The 27,398-nt window shown below is 44.3% G+C and overlaps 1 protein-coding gene across 1 annotated transcript; it reads right to left on the bottom strand.

Moving 5' to 3' along the window:
* MIER1 (MIER1 transcriptional regulator) lies at positions 1–27,398 on the bottom strand (the record flags this gene model as incomplete). The annotated part of the gene is made up of 13 exons (XM_079535616.1): positions 27,340–27,398; positions 16,532–16,556; positions 15,122–15,267; positions 10,243–10,410; positions 7,632–7,764; positions 6,085–6,149; positions 5,691–5,763; positions 3,545–3,696; positions 2,919–3,000; positions 1,938–2,032; positions 1,727–1,854; positions 823–962; positions 1–326 (listed from the first exon to the last, which is right to left on the bottom strand). Exons 3-13 carry the CDS (start codon positions 15,218–15,220, stop codon positions 1–3), a joined length of 1,461 nt encoding a protein of 486 aa, XP_079391742.1. The 5' UTR covers positions 15,221–15,267; positions 16,532–16,556; positions 27,340–27,398.

The raw sequence follows: 27,398 nt of genomic DNA on the forward strand, positions 1-27,398 counted from the left end.
TCAGTCATCCAATGTTTCCAGCTCTTCCAGCTTCCCATGGGAGTTTGCTTCTTGGAAGAACTCTGAAGAACCAGGGCTCTCTTTACCATTGCTATTAATTCTTCTTCTTTTTAGAGGTCTTTCATTTTTTTCTTCAAAATCATTTTCACTTCTTGAAGTTGAATGAGCAACTTTGGGGTCAAGGGAAAGACTTTCAGTTTCATACCCATTTGTATCCAGATCTGGGTGAGGGGTTTTCTTGCCACCAGTAGGTCCGTTGACGTGCAGTCCTTCTGGTTTTGCTTCATCCTTACTTGGAATCTCTCCCGGCCCATTAGCAGACAGCCCTGTGGCAGAGACACACCGTAAGAAAAAAGAACAGGAGCAGCAGCAGCAGAATAAGTGCACAGAACAATAAAGCAGAAGCCAACAGAACACAAAGGTCAATACTGGGTTTGTGTCCTCGTCCTCTGCCCTTAGAAGCAGCAGCAGCAGCCAAAGCCTTGTCCAGAAGCCACCCCCACTACAGCTGCAGGTGCACTGCCCCCAGCTATGCAGGTACAGCAGCTTCCAGTCTTCCAGCCCAGTTCAACACTGACCTCCTTCCTTGCAACCCCGGGTCTTTCAGAACGCCTGACCTTCACTTTTAAGGTTCTTCCCCCTGACAAGGATGATGCCCTGACTCTTTTCCCACTCCTACCTCCCTTTGCTGCCCTACACCAAACTGTGTTCATGAGGCAAGCACTGCGCTTTAATCTCCTGCATGGAACTCCTCCCCAGGAGGGCAGCAACGATCACTTATCTCAATATGTTGAGCTCTGCAGCTCTGCTGTGGGCACTCACCGTTCTGGTTGCTGCTGCTGGTGGTGCTGTCCTCTCGCTCAGACTGGCTGGTGCTGCTGTTGGAGGCTGTGGGCGGAGGGGACGGAGCTCTGCTGGAGGCCGCGCTTTCACTTTCATCGAGGAGGCGGTCCATGTAGTCTCTAAGAAGGGAGAAAGCAAGTTCAGCATGTGCAAAAAGTTCACTGTGTTGGGTGTGTGAGCGACAAGGAAGGAAGGAAGGCACCCTTCCCTAACAGAATAATCAGAGAATGTACTGCAGTTTCACTTTGGTGGTCCAGCATGTAGCTCTACAATGTTCACAGAAACAGTAAGCAGGAAGAAGAGATAACTGTCAGAAAGCTGGGGGAACGCATGGTGAAACAAGCCCTACCACAGGGTATGGTTTTGGCCAAACAATATACTTCAAAAATCCCATCCGAAATTTGTGACTAATGCCTTAGTGCAAAACAAGTATTTCAAGCAAAATGACACATTCCCTGGTGAGAATGTGGATGCCCCATCCCTGCAGGCATCCAAGGCCAGGCTGGATGTGGCTCTGGGCAGCCTGGGCTGCTGGTTGGCGACCTGCACACAGCAGGGGGTTGGGACTGATGAGCGTTGTGCTCCTTTGCAACCCAGGCCATTCTAGGATTCCTATTTGCAGAAATGTTACATTTGTGAAACACTGAAGCAAAAAAACACATTCCATGAAAGAGCTGTTCAATGCAAACTGCTGGCCTAACTCCCAACAAATGTATTTTGGGAATTACATGATACACACTGGTATGCTTTTCTTTGGCTTTTTTCCCACTGCAACCTGGGACTGTGGCGTCACCAGTCTGTCCCTCCATGTCAGGGTCAGAGCAGTACAAAAGAGCAGTTCAGACCCAGCACTAAAGGCACAGGAGAATGATGCACATCTTACGTTACGCCGGGATGAAGGTTGTATTTCTTCTTTCCAAATCTCGTCTGTTGTGCAAAGAAATCATAGCGCTCTGATTTCTTCCACATGTAATAAAATGCTACGCACTCACCAACTGATCTTGTTCGTACCTAGGAAAGAGGTGCTGTGAGCATTCTGATGACTCCACGTGCCAAAACAAAAAGCAAGAACGACATTTAAAATCAGCACATACCTTATTTGCCTGAATGACATGAAAATCCTTGCCATAGACTTTCAGCCCTTGTTCAAAGTTCCTACATTCTTCCTCTGTCCAAACAGATAATTCTTCTAAAGCAAGGAAATGCAATAATGAACACACGTAACATAAAAGCATACGGTCACTAACAGAAAACTTAAGTGACAGAAAGCACATGTGGCATCCAAGTCTATTACACCATCTGCAAACTAACGAGAACCACTTCCAGAAATCTGGCTTACCACTACAGAAAGGAAGATTCTCCCTTCCAGCTGGGAGCAGGGAAATGCTGGCTGGCTGAAGCGGCGCTTTGGCAGGGCCATCACCAGCCAGCAGCTCTGCCAGCTGGGGACAGGGAGCAGGGCAGGGAAGGAGGGCTCAGACAGCTGCTGCCAGCACAGCACCCAGACTGCAGGGAGCTCAGCACACAGGAGTGCACTGCCTACAGACCTGGGACAGTCCCTGCTACGTGGAAGAAGCTGTTGCTGTAATGAGTACAAAGACTAATAATAAAACTGCAAATGCTTCAGTCTCCAACGAGAACTGAGGTCTTCTTAATGGCATACCTTTGTAAAAGGTGTAGACACCTGCTCTCCTTTAGCTAGAACTATGAATTATGTGATTTTATTCATGTTTGTTCCATTGACTTTAATGACTGCAGAGCTATAAGAACAAAGAATAGAATGCTGAAGAAATGCACAGTGCAGTTGCTAAGAAGTCATTTTAAATTTTAACTTGTTATTAAAGTGACAAATATAAATATCAAGCTTAATTAACAGCTCATTTTCTTGCTTGCTTATACTACAGCTACTAATTTCCTTCTCTCAGAGAACAGATTCACTGAAGGCTGCACTTGAATGAACACTGATGCATCATGCTTGCACGCAGTCACACCGTAACAGAACAGCTGTGTGTGCAGCACCCACACAGCAAAAGGAGAGGAAACACTGTAGGAGCTCGAGCAGTTTGTGTGCTCACCTCTGGCTGCCTTCACATTAAACCTCAGCCTTCGTAAAGATTCCTCAGTATCAAAATTGCACTTCACCAGTTCATACAACGCCTGCAAGGACAGAAAGGCATACATTTCATATGCTAAATAACACTGATTTCATGCTGTGCCACAGAAACATCCTTCATAAATCATTAAGGCTTACTTCAAAAAAGGTGAAGAATAAACTTTCTGAAGGACCGTATTACAATCTAAGGCAGCACAGTGGCTATTTCCTGGCTAAATTCCCACAGCTCTTAGCTACACAACCAAGCATATCCTCAAGTGAAATATTTCAACATTTTTAGCATTGCATACATTTTTTAAATTCATTTTTTTTTAAAGAAAATTCAATAAGCTTAAAAAAACCCCTGTAATTGAAAGAACTCACTTATGCACAATTACTTACACATAAAACTCTGTGCTGATGCCTGAAGCAAGGTTAAGTCAAAGTTAGAGGTTGAAAATTTGCTGAGGAAAAAACCATTGTGTTTGTATTTCCAAAAGGAACAAACAAGCCGTTTCAAGGCCAATTTTAGTTGTTGGGATTAAAATAAAATACAGGGATCATTCGTTCTGTAATACCAAACTAAAAATGCCACCTCTTGTTATTTACCTGCTCATTGTCCTTAATATGTGATCCCTCAGGAATGGCTTCCAGGCCCTTCTCATCTCCTGTGCGCCGTGATGCCTCGTTTAGGAACTCAATCACTTTGTCTTCTGGTAAGACATCAGGATTCCACAACAGCTGGTCGTCGTTCTCATACACTGAAGTAAGCAGAGGAAAAAGAGAAGCAAGCTGAAACAGCAACATGGAAGCTTATTCTCTCCTGTAAAACCATCCCTGATGGAACCTCAGAGCATCAGCATCAATCCATACCTCAGGGCAGGTGAAAGACCAGCTCACAAACACGATTCTGTGAGTGACACACCACACCTTACACTGCCTTGCAATCTCTGCTCTGGATTCTAGGACTCATGCACGAAACTCCACCAATCCCACCTGCGTGTCCTCCTGACAGACACTACTTAATCACAAGGCAGCAGAAGCAGAGCCCACAACTCCCCACCTGCACTTCTTCTATTAAAGCAGCGCAGTTTTGCTGATGGCAGCAAGGTAAACTATTTCAGAAGAGAAACAAAGCCTTCTGAAAGCACATCTTTGAATTCTGCTGGTCAAAATCCTCTAATAGCAGCTGCTAGTCCTCCAGGCACAGCCCAGAGCCATCAGCTTCATGCAGCACACTCAGCTCATCCTTCCTCAGAAGAGCATGTCAGAGCAGTCAAAAAGCAAGGTGGTTCATCTTAAGTGCTAGAACTTCTGTGCATTTGTTTATGAAGGGAGATCCAAGAGAACTAGACTTCTTAAAGAACGAGAAAGAAGATGGGATATGTGCATGAAATCCCTCAACACACAGTCCCAGATATTTATTTATCAGCTCTTTAGCTAAGTTACATTCATATTCTGGCTGGAGTCCTGGCAAAAGATTCAAAGCACAGAAAAAGAAAAGAAGTGGCAACAGGTAACAAATCCTGCTGGTACACGGAACTACAACAGCCCCAGAACACTGGTGAAAATTTAACTTTCCTCCTCAATGGTTTCAGCCCGTGACACAGGTTCTGCATCCTGCACAGAGCCGTGTGCGAGGCTATGAGAAACTGGTTTATGTAGGTGAGTGCAATGCATAAAATAGCTCTTCTTTTTTATTGCTGGAGGTCAGAAGCCATTCAGAGCTGAGTAAACATGAGAAAGAGCAGGAGACCAAGCCATAAAGCATAATTTGTCACATCCCAGGTAAATACGTAACCCCAACTCTATTTTTAGACAGTAGCAGGAAAGCACGCAAGGAGCAACTTCCTCACAGCTAAAAAGTTGTGTTTAATGTATTTGTATTTCCTAACAGACTGTTTTCCCATGTTCATGGAAGCTCCTGACCTCTCACTTGGTTTTAAACTACATTCTTTTCAGTTTCTCTGGCTACCAAGCCCAGAGCTGGGTCAGCCCCAGTGCTGACCTGTCCTTGGCCAAGACCAGGAGTGACCACGTTTCCATTTTCTGGCTGGACCAGGTTGCAGCACAACTACAGCAACCTGGCACCTGGAGCAAGACAACTGTCACCACTTGTGTATGTTCTCCGGTTCTGAGGCTGCACTGAGTTTTCTGCTGGTTAGTTTAAAACTAACACATAAAAGCTGCAGTCTCAAACCTGCAGTGTGAACAAACTCTTGGTAATGGGTTCAGCAAGCAGGGGAATTCCTGCTTGTAAGCTCAGGCTGGGTTTATGTGTGTCTGCTTTTCCTTGCTTCATTGTATTGACAGCATGCTGCCAAAGGCTCTGCTTGTAAGAGGAAAAGAGCTCCTGGAAAACACTCAAATAGTAGAACGAGAAGTTCTTAATGCTGATTGAAGAGTTGTAAGATGTGACAACAAAGCTGCTGGTGACATTTCACCTCTTTAACAGGTTAATCCAGCAGCACAATGTCTTTACTATCCATTTCACATAAACAGAACGAACCAGGCAGAGCTTAACATAACTGATACGAAAGGCTTGGTTAGAATGCAAGCACTCAATAGGACAGCAGTGTCACCTTTCTTTTCCCCTTCCAAGTCTCAACTACAGTTTGAGATGATGGTTCTGTTCTCCATTTGACAGAGCCGATGCATTCCACAAGACATGTGATGTGAGTCCAACATACCTGTTATTTTTTCCCACTAGAAAATGAGCTGACACACAGTGACAGTAGCAAGTGTTGAGCCTCACCTTTTTCATTCTCTTTGTATCTGCATATGCCAGCTGGAATTTCAGCTTGAAACATAGAGCCCACCATGATTTCCTGTTTTGAAATAACAGACACAAAAAGTTAAGCAACCACAGCCTTGCAGTTTGTTGTCAGCAAGTGAAAATATGTCTGTATGATCCTTTGTCTCTAAAAGCTTTCATTGCTCAAAATCTAAAACAAATCTGTAAATAAGCATTACAGAGAAATGCATTTTTCACTATCTGGGGAGGTCTTTAACATCGTTATTAAAAAACACTCACATTTGTTGAGAAAAAAAGGAGAAGAGTTATGAGATCTATAGATCAAAGTTACTAGGTAGCAGCTCAGCGCATTATTCACAGAACATCGAGTTTGATAACCGACCTTAATATTTACCTTTTTCCAGTCTTCTGAGGGAATATAATCTTCATCTTCTTCGGACTCCTCTTCTATTTCGCTGTCTAGGAGAAATGAGCCAACATGTACACACAGCCAAGCCGGGGCAGTGCTGGGGCTGCAGCCAGCCATCAGGAGTGCTGTGGGTGAGGACACAGGCAATGCTGCAGCCCCGCTCTGCCTCCCTGCCACCTTATCTCACGCCACAGAAGCACGGAAGGCAGGCACTGGCACTGCTAAATGCTCCAGCAGTGACTGCCTTAACAACGACCCACCCGATGTAGGTGTTTAGAACAGCTCAAGATACACAGCAGGCTACGAAAAGTGAAGGCACAAGTGAATACATCCATCAGTTTCAGTCCTTCCCAATAACAGTCCGTTTTCCCTCACTCAGCTGCGAAGCAGTTGAGTTGATCCACCTTTACTACACGCAGTTACATCCTGAAAGTATTCTTGCATGCACCTTCAGCATCCACACGTGGATTCCAACCCCGTTTTCCATGAGCTCCCCGCTTTGTTGCTGCCATACTCTCTCCCTTACAGCAGCTGCCACTGAATTTAAGGTAAACTACAGCACAACACACAAGAAATTCACAAGCATGCTTCTGTCAGCTTCACTGGGATTTAGTAGGATGTTCTGCTCAGAGATGTAAAGCAGTGCTTCAATCAAATTACTTAGGATAAGGGCTGACAACAATTTTAGGATATGGGGTAGGTGCCATTCACAATGAAGCAAAAGCAACCACAATACCTGGTTCATGTACAGCAAGTGAGAACATCAGCACTAAAATGATTTACACATCAAACTATATTTTATATATAGCTGAACGCTGTAAAAACTCCAAAGCTAGTGCAATACACGTGTGTCATCCTAAAGTCTAAAAATAAGAGCTCATTTGAGATATTTGCAACCCTCTGCATGGCTGCATGCTGAGGTTCCTTGATGGTTTTGGATTAAAATAATGCAGTCCTGAGCGAGAGCAGGCAGCCAGAGCTCCAACGTGAAGGTAATACCACACAGAACAGGCAGGTGCTGCTGATTCCCTGCTGAATGCTGCCATCACACAGCTTAGCAGCACACAGGCTATGGATTCCATAGAGGAGTATTTGTTAGATCACGTTCCTCACTGTACAAGTCAGTCTCTGAAGCAGTTTACTGCACCTGGATTCTGCACGTAAAGATCTTTTCCTGAAGGGCACACCTGTACAAGCCAGTATGTAAGTGTCATGGAACAAAAGGAGTTGTGCTGTTGGAGATGCTTTTTCAAAACATTTTTCCACAAATTAATCCTTTAAGAGGAGAGCATCTGCTCCCACAGAGAACACCTTATCTGGGGAGAAGCTGTAGTGTTCTGCTAACAATACGAATTTCTGGTTGCCCACTGAGTGTAATGGTAATCAAAACCAGTGCTAGGAGAACAAACACACGTCCACAGGTATCTGGATGCATACTTCAGAAACAGAATACTGCTTAACTAACTGAGCAGTCTGTAAGCACAGAACCAATCATTTTGAGGTAGCTGTGCTTAGTGCCAAGCTGTACGTACTTGTATCGAAATATTTACATCGACGAGGGCGAATCAACTCCTGTGGATCTTGAGAAGCAACTGATGGTGCTGGGTCATCATTCGATGACTGCGTCTCATCTTCCTGACCTGATGAATCCTTTATGGTCTCCTCCTGAAATATAAAGAAACAAAGAGGAGGTGAGCTATGCCTTGTGTGTGAGAAACACTATTTGGGCAATATTTTTTCCAAAATTGTCAACATACCAAACCAAATAGCCATTGTCTATCTGACTTCTAGTGGCTGTTGCACAGGGTGTATTCTGTCCACACCGAGCCACAACAAAGACGTAAGCACATGGTGTTCTTTATTGACCACGATTTTAAGCAGATCAGATTTAGCAATCAAATTCTAACACACAGATCAGAAACTTGAAGCACAGCTGAACACCATGTCTAGCTTTACAATGAGTCGAGCAAATCCTTGTGGTTTTCATCTAATTTCATTTAACTTTATATTTTACTTCAGTCTTCAAAGCCCTTCCTTGCGATTTTTCAGCACAAAGAGCAGTACAAAGATACTTTTCTCAGTCAAACAGAAACTGTACGTTCCACAAAAATAAATGTCAACATTGTGGTTCTACCCAACAGGAATCGGTCAGCTCGACACGCTGTGTGTTTGTACATCCAGCCACCAAAAGGTCAAAAAACAAGAACCAGTTTCTTTATTAGAAAAGAAGTCACAACAACAATGGCAATTATTACACTCAGTGAAGAACAAGATGATAATGGTTAAAAAATGCATTAGATTTCTATGGTGTGTGTTGTCTGGAGCGTGTCTGGGTTTTATGGCTGTTGTAAGCACTCCTACTTGCTAGCTCTGACACAGGCACAGGGCACGACACATGTTTACGTGCACCTCTAACAGCATCACAGTGTAATCACATGTGCAGCTTAAAGCAGCTTAAAAATAGACAACAGCTAAGTGCAGTATAGCTAAATAAGCTGTAGAAAGATGTGCCCTCACAGAGAAAGCCTGAATGATTTATAAAATGATTCCACCCCCACAGATGTATTTTACTGCCTCTCTGCTAAAAGCATGTGAGTAATTCTAGAGCACTCATTCTTGCAGCCCAGGGCACAACACCCTGACAGGCTGCCCAGTGCTCTTTGTGCCCAATCCTCCTTATCACTTTTGTTCCATCCCTACCTAAGCTGGGGCTGAGCAACTCAACACAAACTTGCCGTTCAAATGCAGGCACAGGGCCGCAATCAGGCCGAGCTGCTGGCTGGGCTCTGCTTACCCCACCTGGTAATGAATATCTTCTCTTCTGCAGCACACTGCAAAGCGTCCCCCTGCAGGGGGGCAGACATCCCTCCCCTCACTGCTATCATCTCAGCAATGACAGACACAGGAAAGCCATGCACTCCAGAGAAAAGACCTTCAACCAACCAGTAACAGGACTGGACAACTATGAAGGAGGCCGGGAGAGCAGAGAAGATGGCAGTTTTGTCAGGAAGCAATTAAGAAGCAAAGGCACAAGAAGGAAATGGGACTTTGTGAACGCTGCTGCGCACCACAAAATCAAACTCTTTTGTGTCTTACTTTAATTTTGGATATTCCTGTTATGTAAGTTTCTCCCCATCTCTAGCTTCTTGAAGCCCTCCTAATGCAACACAACTATGCAATTTTCTTCTTTTTGAACCATTCAGCCTATGCAAACAATAAGCAATGTTTTATGGCACTTTTGGAATCGAGCAGAAAGGTCATTCCATTCTGTCTCATTCCAGACATTCTAAAATGGGTAAAATGTCAAAGAAGAAAATGTATTCGTTTTAAATCCAGCTTAGGTAATTCGACTTCCATTAATGCCTATGGGGTTTTTTTTTGTTACTGACAGTACAAAGGTTTCCATATTTTAATGGTATCAGGAAGCAACTCTGAGCAGCACCAGTAATGGAGAAGCTACAGCTGTACCCATGACAAGATGGGATTAGTACAAATACATACGACATACATAAGTAGAAAAGACCCTCCTATAATCAGATAATTTGTTTTAAGAGCACACAGGACAGGATTCTAAAGACTCTAAGTTCAAAACTTTACATTCGTTGAAGGTATTTGAAGCATTAGATTTAATTAACAATTTAAATGCAAGCAGGCTAATTACTGCCGGGCTGAAAAAAATATAATTTAAAAAGCTGAAGTTTGAAGACCTGAATTTAAAGATGCATCTGTGAGCACTGGAGGCTGCTGCAACTCCACACTGCACTGTTCAGTTTCAGTAGATCAGCTCTCATCTTGAAACAAGCATTCAGCCACAGCCACAAAGGAACCTTCAGGTATTTAAAATTCCAGGTTTTAAACCAGACAGTCTTTCTGAAGGACAGCATAATCCCTTCTGACATGATGCTGTATGTACACACGCACTCTAATTTGCCTCAGCAGGAGTTTGGCATGATGCAGATTAAATGCAGAGTAATTAAGAGAAATATAAAAGGGTAATTAAAAATAACTGCTAGACTTCAGTACACAGAGCATCCGAAATCAGCTGTGTGATGATTTACTTCCGCTGCGATCTGGCGCTTTGAATGCTTGTCTACCTAAGAACAGCTGTATGAAAATCAGTTGTAAACTGGCATGAACACTTACTTTGTTTTCAGCACTGCAGCCACTGTTGTCATCGTTATCAACATCATCATCATCTTCTCCCTCCTCCTCTTCCTCTTCCTCATCTTCCTCATCATCATCTTCTTGGAGTGGAATGGTGCCATCATAGCCATAAAGGCTAAGCAGCTCCTGGATTGGCATATCGCTTTCCTGATAAACACCCAAACAAAGTTGGAGGTTTAGCCAAAGTACTTCACATCCCACATCTGCTCTACAGCTTAAAGGTGTGCTTTTTAAACACAACACGACAAAAACAGGTAACTGATGACCAGGTATACTAGGAAGAGCTTCTCTAAAGTGAAGAGACAGTCAGAAGTTTTGGCTCCTAGGAAAAACGTGTGGCCTTTTAGGCAACAAAATATTTTATTTCCTAATCCTTTATAAGCTTACAGTGGAACCCTTGCATCACAAACTCTCAGCAGGGCCACAGAGTTCATTAAAAAGGTACCAGGGGGCCATACGCCCCATTGCCCTTCTTGGTGTTTGCTTACTATCTGACCAAAACACAGTTACACCTGGTTATATAGCTACAACCCTGGGATGAATCCATGCCTATGAAATGACAAGGCACGCATTTATCACGGGTGTCACCCATTTCAGCATCAGATGAAGCTTGCCACTACTCCTAGGAGCAGTCTGATGTCCAACCAGCCATGCAACAGTGTGCTCTGGCAATCATGCAGCCTGCTCTGTGCCCAGCTCTAAGATGACCTTGGGACAGCGTGGCAGAGATGCACAGAATCATTGAATGGCTTGGGTTGGAAGGGATCCCAAGGATCATCGAGTTCTGACCCCCTGCCACAGGCAGGGCCACCAACCTCCAGATCTGCTATAGACCAGGCTGCCCAGGGCTCCATCCAACCTGGTCTTGAACACCTCCAAGATTATTTGAATGCATTATTCTGGCTGTCAAGTATGACCCGTGGTCTACACATCACAAACTTTTCAGTGCATATACAGAGCAAACTGGAGTATAAATTGATATAAATATTGCATTTGCTGCCTAAAAACTACTGAAAAAATGTGCAGCATTTTGTGCTTATTTATTAAAAAAGAAAAAACAGAGAAAATGTGAGTCAGCAGAACTTGCAGTGCAGGACTTGAGCATGGAGTCAAACCTTTGTCTGGGGAATTGCTCCATAGGAACAGCACCACGCAGCCCTACAACCTCAGCTTACACAAAATAACAAAAAAATGCACCTCACCATCTCTCTATCTCTCCCCAGAGGAGAAATACAAAATGAAATTGAGGGGCTGGATGGGGGTAATGGATGACTTTATCTTCAGGATCAGCTGACATCCAGGCGAAGACAGCACCGCTCACAGGTACATACGTATTTCCTCATTTAAAATCAAAAAGTGTTTAATGTTGCTGTATACAAAAGCAAACACACTTGGGAAGAAAATCTACTGAAATATGCAGTCATTTAAAAATCTTTACATGTAGAATTCTGGCCTGTTCTGAAGAGATACTTCAAAGGATACAGACAGACCTCAAGTTTAGTGGCTCCCAAACTGTTATCGATTGCATTCATTTTATTAACACAAATTATTAATTGCCAGGTCTACAAATGAGTTACTTCAGTACTTTCAATACCTCAGGATCCTTCCTTTAGGGGCAGGATATGGCATCCCTAGAGGATGTTCTAAAAGCATTTTAAAATCACCTCTCTCACGAGATCAAATCCCTCGTTCATCATTCAGAGGTGCGCACAGCTGCTCCAAACGCCACTTCTCAGGATGTAATGCAAGCCCTGGCTGATGATCAGATGATTAGCTGTCTGCTGGCCCCACACTTCTGCCACTGAACTCCTCTCCTAAGAGCTTAATTCATTTCCCCATCAGCACCTTTTACAAAAGGCAAGTGAAGTTAGTTCTGCCATGTAAAACCAGCAGTCACACAGGGCTTACCTACACTCCCTGTCTATGCATTTTGTGTTACTCTGAGGTACTAAGCCTTTCAGCCACTTACTGGCCCAGTCTTCAGTTCAGCTATATACACAGATGTGGAACATGTGGCACTTGATCTCCTCATTCTCCCCCTTAATTTCTTGTATTTTATGCAGTGAACTCTCAGAAGCGAGGAATTCCTGTTTTACACATGTGGACAACACGACAGGACTGCGACCATCATTAAAACCTTACAGCACAGCTGTCACAGCAATCCAAACTTATGTCCTCCAGTGCATTTTTGAGAGCAAAACTTTCATGAGATCATCCTCTTGTTTGAAAGTACAGATCCAGAACTAGAAAGAACTTTACTATGGGTTGTAGATAGGTGTGAATTATGCAGCTGGTGGGTTACTCCATGTTAGAGGAAATTCATGGTGTATTTAGAACCTTTTTCCCAGGTAGAGCCCTGACACAGCTCTTGACAGCTCAAAAAGTTCTGAGTGTCAGCAACTCCCAAAGATGCAACACTTTTGGTACCACAGTTGTGAGTTCTGTGTTGTTTTGGGACGCTGCAGAAACAGAGGTAAAAAAAAAAGTAACATGGATGATCAATGGCACAGAAATTTCTCATGTGGGAGATGTTTAGTAACAAGAAATGGGTTATAAGTCATGTATCTGGAGTAGAGGTAGGTGAGGAGGAGTGGTGTAAAAGAGAACTGCTTCATAAGGAGGAGCACAGAGAGGAGCAAGAGAAACAACGACACTCTTCTAAATGAGGGGCTTAGGGGTGACCACTGAAACAAACACAAAACACACCTGATAAAAACCAAACACGCACCTCACACCAAATGAACTGTGCAACACTGCCACATGCCTCATGGACACAAAGTTTACAGAGGTTAGAAATCCAATGGACAAATCCAAGGAAGGGGAAAAAAACAGAGGCATTACAGGGAGACAGCATCTGCTCCCTACGTGCCTGAGCTGTACCCTGCCAGAGGCTGGGAGAGTATCTGGAGAAACACTGTGTGCCTTCACATATGGGTCTCTCATTTAAAGAGACCACGATGCTGCTGTACAACACTAAAGAAACCCAGAAACCCTCCTGAGAAGTGGGATCCAGGGGGAGAGGAGAAAAGTGCCTCTCTGCAGCATGCTGGGGCCTGGCCACGCACTGCAGCCAGGGCTGTGCAACCAGGGCAGTGCAGCCAGGGCAGTGCAGCCAGGGCTCTGGACAGATCTGCTGTGGCTGTTCCTGGGGACAAAGCAGGATTATGGAGCTTCAAACAGTGAGTAGAAAAGATTCTCTTCCTCCAAGGAACGTGTAGTTTTTCTGGCACTCAGGAGTTAAACCAGTGAGGTGCCTCTGTGCAACTGGACTGCCATCTCACCTCCGAAGGAGCTGAGCAAGGAAATCTGGCACATTCACAGCCTGGGGAAATCTGAAGTAATACATGTAAGTGTCTGGGGAAAGGAAAAGACAGGATAGCACTTGTCTTGCCAGTAGTGTTGAGACTTAGGCTGTCTATCATCTGTGCTTAAGAAAAGGTGTGACTGAAGAATGAAAAGAGAAGGACAAAAAAGGAGAGAGAAGCAAGCTTTGATGCGCGGCCTGCCATCCCACAAGCAGAAATCCTGCTGCAGTGAGAACATCTGAAAGGCAGGAAAAGCTCTACTTTTAACACCCCCAGAAATGGCTGATGTTCCTGCGCCGGCCTGGGATGGTGTCCTCCAGAGAAGAGCAGCACAGGAGCTCAGTTACCACAGCAGCTGCTGTCCTGTCACAGACATGTGCAGAAACCAAAAGCCTGCAGTGCCCGCAGCCAGGACGTGAGGGAATGCTCTGATTGCTGACGTACACTTACAAACAAAGCAGTGTGATGTGGTGGTAGGATTACACAGCCAGATGGGGGCTCCTCACGAGTCATGAGGAAAAACACACATTTTGAACTTAAAAATATGACACTCGTGGAGCTCCATTTCCCACTTGATCTAAACATTTAATTTGCGTGCAATTTATTTATCTTTACCATTTAACATCAACTGTGGAATCACCAGGAAGAAATCATCATTTACACCCAAAATGCAGAATAAACGTACTCTATTAATTTAATGCCATACTTGTAAGATCACTTATGCTAAGCAGGATTTGTACATCAAACAGGCATTTAAAAACCATTAATGATCTATTCCAGCAGCCTTTTCAGCCAGGGAGGTCACAGACAGTATCTACATTACTTTGCATTGATAATGAACCTGGATTGTAGTTTAAGAACATGATTCCTGGCTAGGAAGCAATTTAAAGCAGTACGTAAGTGACAGCATAACCTCAAAACGCCAAATAAATCTCACAGGCAATTATTTCTTAAGACACATATTTTACAATGAGTTTATCACTACTATCAGCATGTGGGAGTTCCACGCCAAGCCCTGCTGACAACTTTTTGCACTGAGCAAATCACTTTATCTACACCTCTGTTTTCTCCACCTTAAAAAAGGAAGGCACTCCTATCTTCCCCACTGCAGGGTTAAGTGAACGAACGCCGTACAGAACAGCAAAAGGAATGTAAAATTACCAGACCTTTTCAAATCAAAATCTACATGCACTAATCAAGTGCAAATGCTCTAGCAAACAGTACGACTGGGAGACACAAGTTGGGGCGGAGCACACTTTGCCTCCTATTAGCTCTAAAAGGCAAATCACATCCCAGCACATTTATACAAGAAGAAACTAAACAAGCCCAGCGTTATGCATTATTCAGTATTTATGTAGCACTTCCCCCCTCCCAACTTTTGGGAACTGCATATGTAGCTCAGCCCCTTCTCCCCATCTATGTTATTTGCCTATTCGTGTTTCAGGGGCGGTTTGGTTTGTTTTAATCCCAAATATTAGGGAAAAAAACCTGCACGTGTTTTGCTTAAGACTGTGGGCTGTAGTTATGTTTTATGACTACTTAATGCTACCTACCCTGTTAAGATCCTCTATTTCAGAATTGAAGTTTCTTTCTCCTTCCATCATTTCCTCCTCTTCTAATGTCCGTTCATCATCAAAGTCATGCACCAGCATATCAGCTGATGGATCAAATTCATGGTCATCAGATGTTGCTGAACCTCCTGATGGAAAACATTTTAAAGAATCTTTTTTAGTTAGAGCTTAGGTTTTTTTTAATATGTTTTTATTTTGGTGATTCTTGAACACTCAAATTAAACTGAGAAATTAAAACATCTTCAAAATCCCTCACCCGTTCATCAAGGGAAAGCCAGCAGCACTGCTCAGAGGGCAGCAGAAGCCATGCTGTGGGTGCTCGTGGAAGAGACTGGGGAGAGCACTGAGCCACCTTCTGCCCTGCGACAGCACTGCACATCAGGTCCCTACTTAAACATCTGTAAAACGTGCTGGGTTTAAAGATTCATTTCCTGCTCATCACCAATCTGTTTGCACCAGGAGTTCTACTGGGAGCAGTCACACTCCAAACATGAAGTCGGGACAGTTGTTTCCTTGATACCTTGCAAGCTTTCCTTTTTACAGCTACAAAGACAATCTGACGACTCTTCCAAAATGTAAACCTCAAATAAGCTTCACAATTACATGGATTCTATTTCTGATGCCAAACTGTTAGCTATTTTTCCCTATGTGCTTTTCTTGCCAGTTCCGTGCAGAACAATGTGGTTACGTTTTGTGACAGTGAAAAATGAGTGAATGAAGGGTTTGGCAGAGGCAGCATTAGGTGTAACCCAGCAATACCCGAGTTCTCATTCTAGCCCTGCTCACATTTTACCATCGTCTCCATGAACTTATATTTCATTTTGCAAAGCTCAAAGATGGTACCACCTCTATGGGCACAAGAGGGAGGGCTAGGGCTAGCTCTGCTTTGTACTTGGAGGAGTGCAAGTGATGGATAGTTTCTTCAAAGAAGTGAGAGCTCCAGAGACAACAGCAGTCCAGCTAAAGTCAGTAGTGGAAAGCTTTTCCACCAGAAGGATGCCCAAATCCTCTGAAATAAACATCACCAACTAGAGCAGTATCGAGCTATAAAAAACAGATTCATAGTTTATGTTTCAGCTGATTATTAAATACCAGGAACTCTGGGACACCAAAATATCAGGAAATAACCAGTTTTAAAAGCAGAAGGCATGAAGCTCCTCATTCTTAGCAAGCCTAGAGGGAAAAAAATACTGCTTTCTTTGTGCTTTTGTGTATAAGACCATACAGCAATGGTGTTATCTCATGACTGGGAGCACACAGTGCCTTTGACTCCATGCTTACTCTGAACTCATCAGACCACAGCCTTAGGTTACAACTGGAAAAGACCCTGAGGGAGAATTTTTGAAGATACCCTCTTGCCCCACAAGTTTAGGAAACGTCAGAAATTCTTACCTGGACTTGAAGACTCAACAGAAGGCTAAAAAACAAAAAACAGAACACAGGAAGTTATTTTTTCTATGTTGAATACATACAAACTTAAGTTACAAGGTGAGATTTGAGCAGCTCCCCCCCAATTTATCCCTCTGTATTAAACCCCCTTTTCCACAGCCCAGCTCTACAGTCAACAGATTACAGTGACAGTGGGAACACGATTTATAACAACTTACTCTACACATTTGAAAAGGTAAAGAATAAATAATTATTTGTGTTTGAAACTGCTTGTTAGGTAACACAAGAATCTCCTTTACATTTCAATTAAATGCACACTTTGAAAAGGTGAGCACAAGCCACACTGAGAATTCCTCACAGTACAAACAGAAAGAAGCAGCTTAATGTCTAACAACCATGAGGAAAAAACACCAGCAAATGCTCTGCAAGCCTGACTTTCCTCCCAAATATGACCATAACAAGCCGATGCAAATCACTGACTACAAAACAAGCACGAGTTCTGAAACACAGAAAAACCCCACTTTCACAATAACCTTCATGTACAGCCATCCTTAGGCTCCCATGCTTGGTAACCCTACATTTACCACCAGAACACACATCACTCCGTCACAGAATCCTGCTGTCCCTTGCTTATAGCTTTGCCAATCCTTACCCTCCTAGGCTCAGATTTGCATGTCTGACATGCAAACCTCGTTTGGTTTGAAAATGCAAGCAAATGGTTCAGGAACACAGAGACTGGAGTGGTTTTGCAAAGCCAGAAAGACTGACTTCCGACTCCAGCAAGCCACAGTTCCTCCTTCTCCACTGCCTTTTGGAAACTGAGACTCTGCTTGGGATCAAGGATGTTATTATCTTACATAACGCACAATGCTTCTTCAGGGAAAACTGCCTGCATTTGGCCAAGAAATCATTTGGAAAACTTTGGTTTGTGCATTCATGAATCACACTTGTACATATGCATAATTCTGTATCTGGACTGCAGTCCTGCTAAAAGTGCAACAAGATTACCTTAGAAAAATACCCAGTGCAAGGCATTACTAGCATAGGCTGAGCTGCCACTGGGTACCAAAATCAGCCCACAGTGACCAGCTCCTCCCTGCCATGTGCTGTTTATCTGAGGAAGCTGCACACCTGGAGGATGGCAGTACAACACGGACTGCTGCCCCAAAACCAACCAGCTGAACCCCAAGCTGCCCTGAGACGAGGGCTGAAAGGCAGAAGTGGCCTGGAAACATAAGGAAAAAAGCCTATCTCGTGACTTATGATGAAACATTATTCCAGAAATACCTCTGCCCTCATAGAACAGAGAGCTGGATTTAGCCTCCTAGAAAGCCCTTAAAAAATCTGCTTGAAGGGATAAACCATGTTACTTAGTAAATAATAAATTCTGCAAATGGTATCTAAAAACTGTTCTTTCCGCTCAGCTATTAGAATGAGTCATTCTTAGAAGGCTCTTACACAAGCTAGCACTCCTGAAGACAAAATAAAACCTCTGTCCAACATTCGAGCCATATTTATTAATGGCCAGCATCTTTCTTACCTGGAATTAGCCTCTGGCTAAGAAGAAATAATGCTCTGCACTCCTCCCCAGCTGGCTGCTGATGGGCTCTCAGCTGGGAGAGGGTGAGGGCACTTGCAGGGGGCGAGCAGCAGAGCAGGGCTCCCGAGGGAAGTCCAGCACCCACTTACTGTGAGTTTGGGATAGCAGAAGTTCAAGCAAACAGACTGCAGTGTGGTGAAGTGGCTGAAGCACTGCCCTGAAGGGCAATAGCCCCAGCAGCACTGCTAGGCTTTTGGCCATCAAGAACTTGCCACCACCCCAAAGGGCCTGCATGATTTACCTGTGTGTGCAGGTGTGTATGTATTTACATGGCATCTCATATACCTATCTGTGTGCGTATGTAGGAGGCTGGAACAAGCTGGAGCTTGTTTCAATCATGAGCAGGGAGAGCTCGGGGGAATCCTATCCATGTGCAGACACCCGGCAGGGGGACAAGCAGAAGACAAAGCCAGCCCCTTCCCAGCGGCAGGACAAGAGTCAATGGGCACAAACTGAAATACAGTAAAAAAAATCTTTTCCCTATCTTTTAAGCATGATGACACATGGGCACACATTGCCCAAGAGGCTGTGCAGCCTGCATCCCAGAGATGCCCATACCCTCACCAAGTAGGGCCCTGGGCATCCAGCTCTTGCAGACCTGGCTTTGCCTCACCTGCCTCCAGCAGCCTCTGCCTGCCTCCACAATCCTGCAGCTACAAAATGCTCCAACATGCATTGCAATGGGGCTTACCATAATGAAATCCTTTTGTGATGAGAGTGGACGTGAAACCACAGCAAGACGAAAAAGCATCTCATAAAGCCAAGCCAGCTTTAAGAAACAGAGGTCCATTTTCTGAAATAGTGTGGCGACAGCTTAGGAAAGCCACCAGCCTTCCCAGCAGGCTGAAATACCTCCAATGCAATCACCTCTTGCACAGCTTCCAAAGCATTGCCAAAATACTGCAATACCTCTGGAGCTCAGAACAACCCCATGCTTTTTCAACAACTCCAAAGTGCAACCCCAGTCTAAAAATATGAACACCAAAATAGAAAATCTGCAAAAGTCTAACAAACTCCAGGCCATCACATTCAGACTTCAGACTACACTGCAGGATGCACACATCCCTGGGAAGGTTCTAGTTCATTTTTGCTACAAACTTCAGGAGCAAATTTTAGGAGAAGAGCCTCTGGGTCTCTGTTTCCTTTCTGCTAAGCTCTGCCTACCAGATCTACTCAGTGTGCCCCAGTTTGCGGATTATCATCTCTGCATTTCATACATTCTGCTGTGAGTGATGCACTGTCTATCACTTCCTGCCTTCTATTTCTAGCTGGATGCAGTTTCATGTTACATCTCTTATATTGGCCAGCTGCTCCCAAAAGTAGTAGTCTGACCTCTTCCCACCACTCCATGTGCTTCTGCCACTTGTGTCATCAGGTCCAGCAATTGGAAATCTGCAGCATGTGCTGCTTCAGCAAACCAATCTCAGAGAAAAATAGCACCAGTTTTCCAACCTATTTGTGAGCCAAACTCTCACGTGGACCTCCACAATTGTGGACATGCTGCAGAGCTGGAAGCAAGACTCCAGGAGAAGGGTGGGTGGTGGGAGACCAGGAGTGCCCCTTTCCATCTGTTAACACTACACCCAAGGTGAAAGAGCATCCTCTGATTAAAGAGCTGTTCCAAGACAACAACTGCAATTCTTGACTGCACAGCCCTCATTTCCTTGCCTCCAAGCAATCATGACTGTGGCCAGGGCACAACAGATGGCTTTGAGGGCATTTGCTTATGGAAATTTCCTGGCAGTAGTTAAAGATCATATGGCTGCATTGGTGTCGTTGCATCCCAAGTCCTAAGCTACGGTATGTCAACGTAACAGCAACTCCTGTGAAAGAAGGATAGCACTATATGCTTCAGTGGCTTTTCTTTTTCTGTTGCAGCAACCCACAGAGAAGCACAAAGCACTTTTTTACCTCAAGGGCATTCGCAGAAACAAAGAACTGCTACTTAAAAAAAGATAACAGGCCAGTGGAGAAAAACTATGGGATTCTGACAATATAGGAGTGACACACAAACTACTCCACGCACGGCACCACCAAAAAAGGTAACAGCAAACGTACTGTGGGTTCAAATGAATGAAAAAATACTCATAGAGAGTCCTGCTGCCTGGTCACAGCATAGCTGAGCACATTTGTTCATGCTCCAGCTGAAGCACTTGAAGGAAACACTAATTCTGAGATATGAAGAAAATGTACCTCACAGTAAAGGTAAAAGAAAAGACATTAAACAAAACATCAGGCTTGAGTGACACTAGAAGAATCTGTCTCTGTTTTTATTGCATGTGTATTTTTAGGAATCTCACAAAATGTGGACTAGGTGCTTTCAGAGGGTGAACAACACTTGCAGCAACAACTGAGCCAAAGAAATCACATCAAATACATTCGTCAGTGTACGGCTATAATAAATGGAAGCTGGCCGGTCTCTTTCAGACATCTTTGGACTGGCAAGCAGTGAACCCAGGAGAGGTACCACAGATAAAATACACCTCGTGGGTCTGCAGCTTGTTACTCTGACAACAAAAACTCACCGGGCTTTGGGATGTCTGTGTTGCTATGATTTGCGATAGAAGTTAAGTGCAGAAATAAAACTGAACTGACATCACATAGATTTATTTAGTGCAGAAAGGTGTTTGCATTTTTGGTTTTGCACAGCTTATTTTTAAACCCACTACTTCAGAAGTTGCAGCATTGGTTTGATTCCACTTCTGCACGTTGGCAGAGATCTTCGTGCCTCATTCCAAGGCTTCATAGCTGCTTGGACTGGAACGTGATGCTCCAAAAGCAAAAGCTGTTGAAGTAATGCACTGAGTCTTCTCCCTACATTTCTCCTACTGCCTACAAAGGAGCACCTGAAGAGAAGTGAAAGGACTCTACACAATTTCACTTCTACCTACAATACTGCTGTTGTAGTTAACACCTTCCACGCTGCTTAATACAATTGATTTAGAATGAAACATCTTGAAACTCAGCATCCAACCCCTTCCAGACAATGGCAAATATATGTTCCGTTCAAATTTACTCAGTTATGTCTAAGAGCTCTCTAAAACATTAAAAGCTAAAATGAAACTCACATCGATGGGAACAAACACGACAAATTATCAAGCAGATGCCCAAGTCTTTTCAACCATATGACAGGGAAATACTGAAGTTAATTTCTGGGTTACATTGGGTTGCTTTAACTACATCTGAAGACTGGAAGTTTCAGTATCAACAGGGAACTAATCCTTAAAACATAGCAGTGCTCCCTGTTACATAACACAAGAAATGAAGCATGAGCAGCTGGTGGAAAGTACACGTAATTACTCAGCAGACACGTATGTGCCTTCAACATCATCTCAACATCACTAAGGCTACATTTCCCTAAGCAGACTAATTAAAAGTAAATTGCCAATCTGAAGTGAGCAGTAGGCACTCCATTCTTAACATAACCAGAGTTTATTCTCCGAACACAGGTAAACAGTTACATGAATTATAGTTGAAGACTGCACAGAAAACTGAAGTTCTCAATACTCATGGCTTAGACAGCAGCCTGGTGGTACATCTTGCTGTTCAAATTACACTGCATCAGCTACAGAGCCTGTCAGACCCATGCAGAAGCTGTGAGGCCTCACCAGCTGACACGGCAGCCACATGAAGAGCTCTCAGGAAGCTAAGCCAAGCAACAGCCTGGAGAAAAGGATAGGTTAAAATGGCAAAAGACAGCCCTTTCTCAAGGGCTGCGTCCCTCTGCAGAAACAATCAGCTCAGTGGAAGACTTGCAGTTCCATCCTGTCCCTCTCTGTGCATCAAAAGAACCCGTGCATGTGCAAGCAGTCGGCCTTCATTTCACCTCAGGAATAAAACCATGTACTCAACAGAAGGAAAAACACCCAACCTGCTGCCCCTCATTTAATGGTTGTACATGTAAATATTTGTACAGCCAAAACCATAACGATATCCAAGCCCTTCTGCACACAAAATGGAAGCCTTTATACACACGAGGAATTTGGTTTTGTTTTTAATTTGGCTGCTCAACGACAAAGTTCTTGCACTGCCAGAACACAAGATGAATTGCACACAGGTACCCGTGCACCTGGAACTACCTTAGCAAAGGTTGCTGCCTTCCAAGTGTTGGCTCCATTTAGAGGCAATAAAGATGACCTTTCCTTCAAGACCAGCCAAGCACTGCATATGGTTTCTTTCTGTCTATTGGTACTTCATTTAAAGAAAAACATCAAAAAGCCCACAGTTTTTCTGGAGAAACAGAATAATATGAACATGAGTGATATTTCTTAAGCAGAAAGATAATTCAGCTGCGCCGCTTACCAAAGAGAGAGCTGTTACATAAAAAATATAAATTTTTAAAGCAGTGATTGAAGAGAAACACAGAAGGCTGAAAGGTGTCAGCTGACGATGCTCCCTGAGGTGACAGAGCTTCCTCCAGCCTGCTATCTGCTTCAGCCTTCTGTCAAATGTTATCACACCACGGCAGAAGCAAAGCAAAGATAGAACCAGAGTGAATCTGTACTAACAGGCGAGTTCCAGAGCTGTGCCACTGCGCTTCCCTTCCTGCCACAGCTGCCTGCAGCAAGAGGAAGCAGCACCTTACAGGTGCACCTTGAGAGCATCAGGGCAGAGCTGATCACCCCAAGATCTCCCAGAGGAGCTAACTGCCCTGCCAACCTGAGCACACACACATGAGCACAGCACAGACTCTGTGAGAAGCACCAAAGAGCAGATCACAGAATCACAGCATGGCCTGGGTTGCAAAGGAGCACAATGCTCATCAGTTCCAACCCCTGCTGTGTGCAGGTCGCCAACCAGCAGCCCAGGCTGCCCAGAGCCACATCCAGCCTGGCCTTGAATGCCTGCAGGGATGGGGCACCCACAGCCTCCTTGGGCAGCCTGTGCCAGTGCCTCACCACCCTTTGGGGAAAAACTTCCTCTTAATATCTAACCTAAACCTCCCCTGTCTCAGATTAAGACCATTTTCCTATGTTTTCCATAGCTGTAAGCCAAAAGGAGAGAGCAATCTTTAGGGTAGTGAAAGCAGGACCCGTCTGATGGCCCCCGACTGTGCTGCTGCTGGATCAGCTGCTGAGCTTGCACACAAATGCTGTGTGCTTGCAGTGGGTGGGTGCTGTAAGGCTACAGCAGGAGAACAGCAGGCAGAAAGAGCTACAGCCAGAGGGAACAACAGGACAGCACGCTCACTGCAACTCCAGCAGATCTTCCCTCCTCAAGGAGCATTACAAAGCACGAGCACAGCTGCTCAGAACACAGTCCCCGTCTTATCTAAAGCACACATTTTCTACTGGTCCTAACAACTCATTACTCACATCTATTACAAAGTGCAGCGGCAGCCTCGACTTGTTGTAATACTCTGAAATTTCTCACAAAGAGAAACTGGAAGCCCACAGTTCCATCACATCCTGCAGTAGCATTTCAGAGAAACCAGACACCACCACAGGCCGAGCTCCACAAGAAAACAATTTTGTGCACAATTTGTGACACGAATGGATTAACACTGAAATATTAATCCAGACTGGGGCTGCTGGCCAGGAAAAAGCTCAAAATGAAACCAAACTTTTCAACAATTCCACTATTTACCTAAAATCCCTACACTGCATTTGAAAGAACTCAAGCAGGAAACCCACAGGCAGCAGTGTTCTATCATACATGCACAAAAATCCACAAAATTCTTCCGTTATGACAGGGAAAAAAGCAACACTTCCTATTCTAGAAATGAAGACCACTAAATGCTATTGTTTTCTCTTCAATAGCTTGTAAGAAAAGCAGAGGGAATACAAGCAGTGGTGTAACCAACTGCCTGGAGACGACAGGCTTACCAGGGATGCCAGGATGGAACCCTCAGATCTGCACTGGGTTCAGACATCTCTGTGAGATACCCTGCCAAAACTGCTCCAAAGCAGGACGCGCCATCAGCACCAGTTTAATCTGCACATGTAATGAGAGCGAACAAAAGTCCTGCTCACCAGGATGGATTGATGCGAATCACCAATTTTCATCAGCAGGAAACCTCACTTTAAGCTGTTCTGACCTTATTTTGTATCTAAGCATCACTCAAAAGCTCTGTCCCAACTGCCAGAACACCTCAATGCGGAATCACATCAGCAATCATGCTAACTTTACTGCTGCTTCCTCCAGGGGAGGCTATACTCACTTACCCATATTATCTTAAAGCAATTGCATGGCACAATAGAAATAGAAAGCTTGAGGATGTGAAAAAGTGTTATTAGAAATGGTTATTAGAACACATATTTCTTAAGCACTATTTCTGCACTTGTTTCAAGATGCATAGGAAAACTAGAATTCTGATTCACAAAGAGGTTTAAAACTCTTCAACTTAAAGAACAGCAATCAGGAGAAAAATCTCGCCAGATATCACAGATTTAAAGAGGGGTTATTAAAGCACTTCCACACAACATTAATAAATCGATTTTCTGACTAAAAGCAACCAAACTTCCAGAAATGCAAACACCAAAGTGCATTCAAAGAAGTCAACTGTCCACTGATTGTGGAAGAGAGCTCATCCTGCTCCTCTCCCATACAGCTCCTGCTTCTTCCCATCGTTGGCTGAGATCACTGGAAGCCCATTCAATCCCAGAAACAGCAAAAATTAAGCTCTCTGTTCCTGAAGTCAGCAAGCAGAATCATCCCACTGCAGGGCGAGGAACACCCTGAGCTGGCACAAAGGATGCCAACAGGACAGCATTTTCTAGCACAAGTGAGCATGCAGAACTGCTCGAGACAAGCACACTGCCCACGGACAAGCTGACCCAACCTCATGGCTTGTCATCTTTGGAAGGAGGAAGACACCACTCCCTCGCTGATGCCCACGTCTGGCTGTGCCGTCCCAGCTCCAGCAGCCCCTAGGTCTGTGCATTAGCCGATGCCACCAGCTGCCCTGCAGGAAGCATTTCATTCCTCCTCAGCTACAAGCTGAGCCAGCCCACAGCACAGGCCGGGGAGCATCCACCTATGCAGGAGCAGCAGGAGAGCAGAGCCATCCCTTTCTGGCAGCTGCTTGCCCGCACAGCTGCTGTCCATCCTCTCCCACCCACATGTGGAAACCCAAACAAAGCTGTGCCAGTCTGGCTGGGGGATTTGCACCCCCAACTCGCCCAGCCCATCCCTGATCAAACACGAGCATCCTTCTTCCTGTGCAGGCCTGGCACCTCTCTTACTTTCCAGTGATTTAGGGGGGAAAAAAACCAAAACCAAAACAACGCCTCAAACCAAAAAAGCCCTCTGCATTCACCCCCAGTTGTGCCTGTAGCAACCTGACTGGTGCGAGCTATTACAGAGCAAAACAACAAAAAAGCAGGAGCTCAGCACTTCTGGAAATCATAGCAGGTATTTAGCTTTGTAACTTGCCAGCAGATAGCCTGACCCCATCTCCTCGAGTTTTTGCAATCACAAGATCTCATTCTCACGTTGTATTCAAACATTATAATGGATAAACAAATGACAACAAAGAAGCATTCTTTCAACTACTAATCACGCTTTTAAGTCAAAATCTTCTCCTCTCAATAGACATGACAATTTTTATAGCAGGGAGAAAAACTGCTCAGCGTTCACTCCACCACAAAGACTAAATAAGCTGCTTAAAGCACAATTCTGTAATATACACAAAGCCCTGATCTTAAGTTAGAGATGCTTTCTTTCTGACTACGCCTTGGACAATCTTCTAACATTTGGAGCATTAGCACTCAAACCCAGCACATGAGCACGCTTTGAAGTGGAACACAACCCTAAAACAGGTTATTAATCCCAAATCTAAACCCCTGTATAATAGACATTCAAACTATTGTTTCCCCTCTGTTCTGCCCTGCATTCAAATCAATACATTTCTACAAAAGTGAAACGGGATTTTTTGTTAATTTAGTTTCACTTTCTGGACTCACTAAGCAGGCTCAGAGCTCCTGTCTGAAGAACTTCCCTGTCAATTTCCAGAAGCTCCATCCTTATTACTGCTATCGTGCAGCTCCTCCAGGCACAGCTATGCTGAGGAGACTTCATCCCACCCCCTACAGAAGTCACGAGCTGCACTGGGAGCCATCATATTCAGTGCACTGCTCCTAGCTTAAATCACAGAGAGTTTTTTATTTCTAATGTTGATTGGTTTCCATATCTAGAAGGCAGTGCAGGCATAAGGCTGTTTGCACAAACGGCTTCAGCGGATGCAAACAAATGTCAGCCAAGCCTGTGTTGCTGCTGCTGTCTCTGAGTTTGTCCCACAGGTGGATCGAGGCTTCCAGAGCTCCTTTGTGCTGCTCCTGCCCCGTACCCAGAGCTAAAGCAGCCCTGATGCAACAAAGAACTCATCAGAGCTTTTCTTCAAAATACTGAAGGGGGGAAAAAATACATATTCTCTTCCTTTTCTTAGTAAAATATCAAAGCCAACAAGTAACAAAAGCCTTTCCCTTCAGAACAACATCCATAAAGTGAAAAAAACAATGCCTGTCTGCCCTCCATACCCCATGGCTTTATTGCTCTCTGCAGCACGCATCCCCTACAACTCTCAGCCCCGTCCCTGCTGCAACGTCAATAGAAGTACGTGACTGTACCAAATAGGAAGTAGTGCAGCTCTGCCTGTGGCTCCCAGCAACATGGCGAGCCTCGGCTCTCCCAGAACAGAGCTCTGGGGGTATTTCACAATAACACTGGGCTACATTAACAAAACTTATCAGCAGCTGGCGAAACTTGAGACCAAACCCCTGAACTGTGCGTTGCCCCAGTCCCTGCCTCTGGCTTCACCCAGACAGGAGTTAGCAGCCACATTGTCTCAGGGCTCAGACCCCGGATTCTCTGCCTCTCAAGATGCAGAAAGAAAACTGTATTAACTTGTAAAGACAGCTTACATTGTTACATTAAGTAACAATGGCAGAAGGTAATGCTATATTATAGCTGAAAAAATAGCTCCAAATAAGAATTCACATATATTCAGAAATTTCAAAGGAACGGGGAAGATTCATCACACACAAGATATTTTAAACACAGACTCCTCTCTCCCGCAAACGTAGCTGGAAGAAATGTCCATCCTGGGAAGAATCTGTTTATAGCATACCTTCCAAACAAGCATTTCTAATTTGTCTGTCAACACTATTCAAGCAGCAAGTTGATTCCATTATTCTAAATTACCTTAAAATTGGGATCTTAGGAAAATTGGAAGGAAACTTGACAGAACATCAACTCAGCTATCCTAACTTGCCTGCTGGGACACCAAAGCACTGCTCTTCCCAATCCCACCGCGATGGACATCGTGCACAT

The sequence above is a fragment of the Tetrao urogallus genome (genome assembly GCF_951394365.1).
Source record: "Tetrao urogallus genome assembly, chromosome: 5".
Taxonomy (NCBI): Eukaryota; Metazoa; Chordata; class Aves; order Galliformes; family Phasianidae; genus Tetrao; species Tetrao urogallus.